Source organism: Puccinia triticina, chromosome 8A (genome assembly GCF_026914185.1).
Source record: "Puccinia triticina chromosome 8A, complete sequence".
NCBI classification, from domain to species: Eukaryota; Fungi; Basidiomycota; class Pucciniomycetes; order Pucciniales; family Pucciniaceae; genus Puccinia; species Puccinia triticina.
This window is the reverse complement of record NC_070565.1, coordinates 428968-432416: the sequence shown is the minus strand read 5'-3', so window position 1 is coordinate 432416 and position 3449 is coordinate 428968. Positions and strand designations below refer to the sequence as shown.

General features: G+C 52.4%; 1 protein-coding gene across 1 annotated transcript; it reads right to left on the bottom strand.

Annotated features, from left to right (window-relative positions):
* Positions 1–372: 372 nt before the first annotated feature.
* On the bottom strand, positions 373–1171 carry PtA15_8A44 (uncharacterized protein; the record flags this gene model as incomplete). The annotated part of the gene is made up of 3 exons (XM_053171881.1): positions 373–495; positions 574–793; positions 1143–1171. 3 exons carry the CDS (start codon positions 1169–1171, stop codon positions 373–375), a joined length of 372 nt encoding a protein of 123 aa, XP_053022698.1.
* Between the last annotated feature and the right edge of the window lie 2278 nt (positions 1172–3449).

Here is a 3449-nt window from a genome sequence, read left to right as displayed (position 1 = left end):
CATACGGGCGCGTCGAATACTTCCTTTCAACTACTTCAAAATGACGACTTTCTTCTAGATCATGGCCGGCAACTCAGGTGATCCGGTTGCTGAGGCGGATATTCATTGTCGCTACGTGTCGCCGATGCCGGGAGCACGGCCAGCACCATGAGCTGATGATCGTCGTTCCAATCTGCACAGGTCAGCCGCTGGTATGCCGGCTCGCGGAGAACAGAAGAAGATAACTATCTCAGCGCGCAGCTTTTGACCTGCGCACCCAGAGTTCATGATTCAAAGAGCTGAAAGAGATGTATGAGAAAAAGAAAACAGCTAATGGATCTCGGGGACAAGCTGATTAGTTGGGGTGGAAAGTTTGGGAGCGGAGTGTCTTTTTCAATAGCCGCAAGCGAGCGTCCCCCGGAACTCGCCGTGTCTGAGCTGGACAATGAAGGGAAGGACCCACTCCAAGCTACAGGCCTGGTCGGGGCGTTCGATAGCGCGCAGAGAAGATCCGAGCTATTTGGCAAATCCGAGACGGGTGTTAGGGTCGTCCGGGATATTGCAGAGCAACATCGTCCCTGGGGCCCGACCGACGCAAGTCGACGGCCGATGTGGCTCTGCAATATCCCGGATGACCCTAACACCCGTCTCGGATCTGCCAAATAGCTCGAATCTTCTCTGCGCGCTATCGAACGCCCCGACCAGGCCTGTAGCTTGGAGTGGGTCCTCCACTTCATTGACCAGCTCAGATACGGCGAGTTCCGGGGCACCGACGCTCGCTTGCGGCTGTTGAAAAAGACACTCCGTTCTCAAACTTTCCACCCCAACTAATCAGCTTGTCGTCGACATCCATTAGCTGTTTTCTTTTTCTCATACATCTCTTTTACCCCTTTGAACCAAGAACGCATTGTGATTGTTAGAGTTTTACAGCAGCCATCGATTTACTTACCTCTTACCTTCTTGTGCGTATCTTCTTGGAATTCCACATCCTAATTCAATCGTTGTCATAAGAAATGTTGTCAGTGGCTCTTTCTGGGGGTTTCAAGTGCGCGCTTTACACTAAATTCATATCTACTAGCATAGAAGCCTGGAAAAAATGAATCAAGTAGAGCAGTACCTGGTCCGGTCGAGTCTTCTTCCGAGCTGCAACATTGTTGACTTACCGGACGATTTCTTCACGAAGTGCTTGCATTCTATGCACTCAAAGCTGAAATGCGGGTAAGATGACCTCGGTAGAGCCTGGGTGGGTGGACAGGGGGAGAGTTAAGGAGAGAATGTGTGTCGAGGTGGGAAAGAGGAGGAGGCATGTAGAGGCAAAAGTGAGCGGCATGTCTTTCCAGGAATAGCCGCTGGTGAGCTGCCGATGTTGAGCTGCCGAGAAGCTCCAGTGGAATATAGAAGGAGGGAGTGAGGTGATGGGAAAAAGGATGGACCCGGGAAAGAGAGGGCCTTATATATTGGCCAGCAGCAGCGGGGCTCAGCAGCTGCCTCACTGGTCGGCCAGGAATGTGCTCAGCACCCAAGCTGCTCTCAGGTGGACGCAGCCCAAAGCTTGCTGCAAGCTCCGTCTCTGTGGCTCAGCCTTGCTCGTTCCCCATGTCTCAACACAATTATCGCCTACATGCTGCCCGAAGCACATCAAAAGTCACAATGCAGCCCTGCCCTGCTCAGCGGGAGCTTCTGCCCTCCATGACCAGCAGCATCCGGAAGCAACCTTCGTATTGTCGCGAAATTATCATGCCCACTGGCTATCTGACGCGCAACGGCCCCTATCATCATCCACATCATCCCAACACCTATCACGTGTGTCCTCTCCGCCGGCCTGCCTTTTATCTGGGCTCTCAGCACCGCCTTCTCCACTGCTGGCTCCACAATCAAGCAGCTCTTCTTCCGTCCCTCGGTGCCCCCATACTACGCGCCTCTATCGCTATTCTGCATTATTCACACCTCATCCCTGTTGAAAAACCCGCCCTGCATATTTGCCCCTCTCCAGACCACAATTGAGTTGTCCATCTCCGCCATGGTCCGCTTCCCGCGCACCCTGCCGCTGGGTTGCATTCCACCACGACAACAGTGTATGCATATCTTGATAAAGAGATGCCTGAGTTACTGAAAAATTTCAAAGGCCAGAGTTTTTCACCAGTGCAGCTTCTCAGATTAGAAGAAATGAAATGAAAGAAGAAATAACACTATCTTCCTATATTGATCTTCCTCCTTGTATCTACTCTAACTGAAAACCCTACCATTCAGATAGCCATTTCTTGAGGTACGGAGAGCGTCTCGCGTGGACGCGGGCTCCTTTCGGGACCCTTTTTTTGAGAGCCTTAGAGCATTCCCACCGCGGGCCCTAAATCGGAGCCCTAGTGGGAATTTTCCGGAATTTACCGCCTCAACCCGACCCACCGGGGACGCCATTTGGGTCCAAAATTTACGGCCAACCCTAGATTTCGTGCTCGAGTCCTGTTAGTTTACAGGAGCCCAGCGGATGTGGGCCTCATCCATGGAGCGGCGCCTAATGAGCTCCACCCTGTGCGCTAGCAGCGCAGCACCATCAGGGGGTGGTGAAGCTGCGCGGCGCCGCAAGGGGCACCAGGAGGGCACTGCGGCTGCGGCCTGCAACCCACAGGGCGGGTCATACCGGAGGCACTCCTGGCCACGTGCAACCTAGTTTGTCCGGTTCCTAACGCCGCTTTCAACAAACCAATCACCCAGCTCCTCCAACGTCTAGGGACTCCTAGAGACTCATTACCGACTCCTTCATCCCCCAGGCCTCGAATCCCTTTCACAGAACAAAAGTCACGTGAAACTACAGCTCACCCCATTGGTCACACCCCCAAACACAATATACATACAATTGTTGAAATGTTGTAATCCTCAGTGGTCCAAATCAACACATCAGGCATGGACTTGGTAGCCTACACAGCGGGCAATTGGCTGTTGCACGCAGCCCGCAGCAACACCCGAGTAAAGGGGGTCCCCTTGGCTCGGGTGTCGCTGCGGGCTGTGTGCGACATCCAATTGCCCGCTGTGCTAGTTGGTAAAGGCAGCACTTCTAGTATAGTGTCTTAGCTTCAAGCTAAGGTTGCTGGTTCAAATCCTGCCCAAGTCAATCATTTTCTGCTAAGAGTCTCCAAAATGCATTGTTAGTTTTAACAACAATCCCTCACTTGATGGCCTAGGCAGGCCGGCCATCAAGAGGTACTCCCCTCAATGGCCGGTTCTTTCCGGTCATCAAGATACATGCGTGGTCCTCTCCAGTTGTCGAGAGGAGTAAAAAACTCTGCTCAATGAATGGAAATTTCTCTCCGGTCATCTAGAGGAGTATAATATAAGATAACTCCTCTCAATGACTGGTCCGCTTGGGTCATCGAGAGGAGTATTTCCTTTGTTTGCTCCTGTCATCAAGATACATGTGTCCCGATGACCAGAACGTTCCGGTCCTCGAGATACATGCATCCAGGTGACTAGAA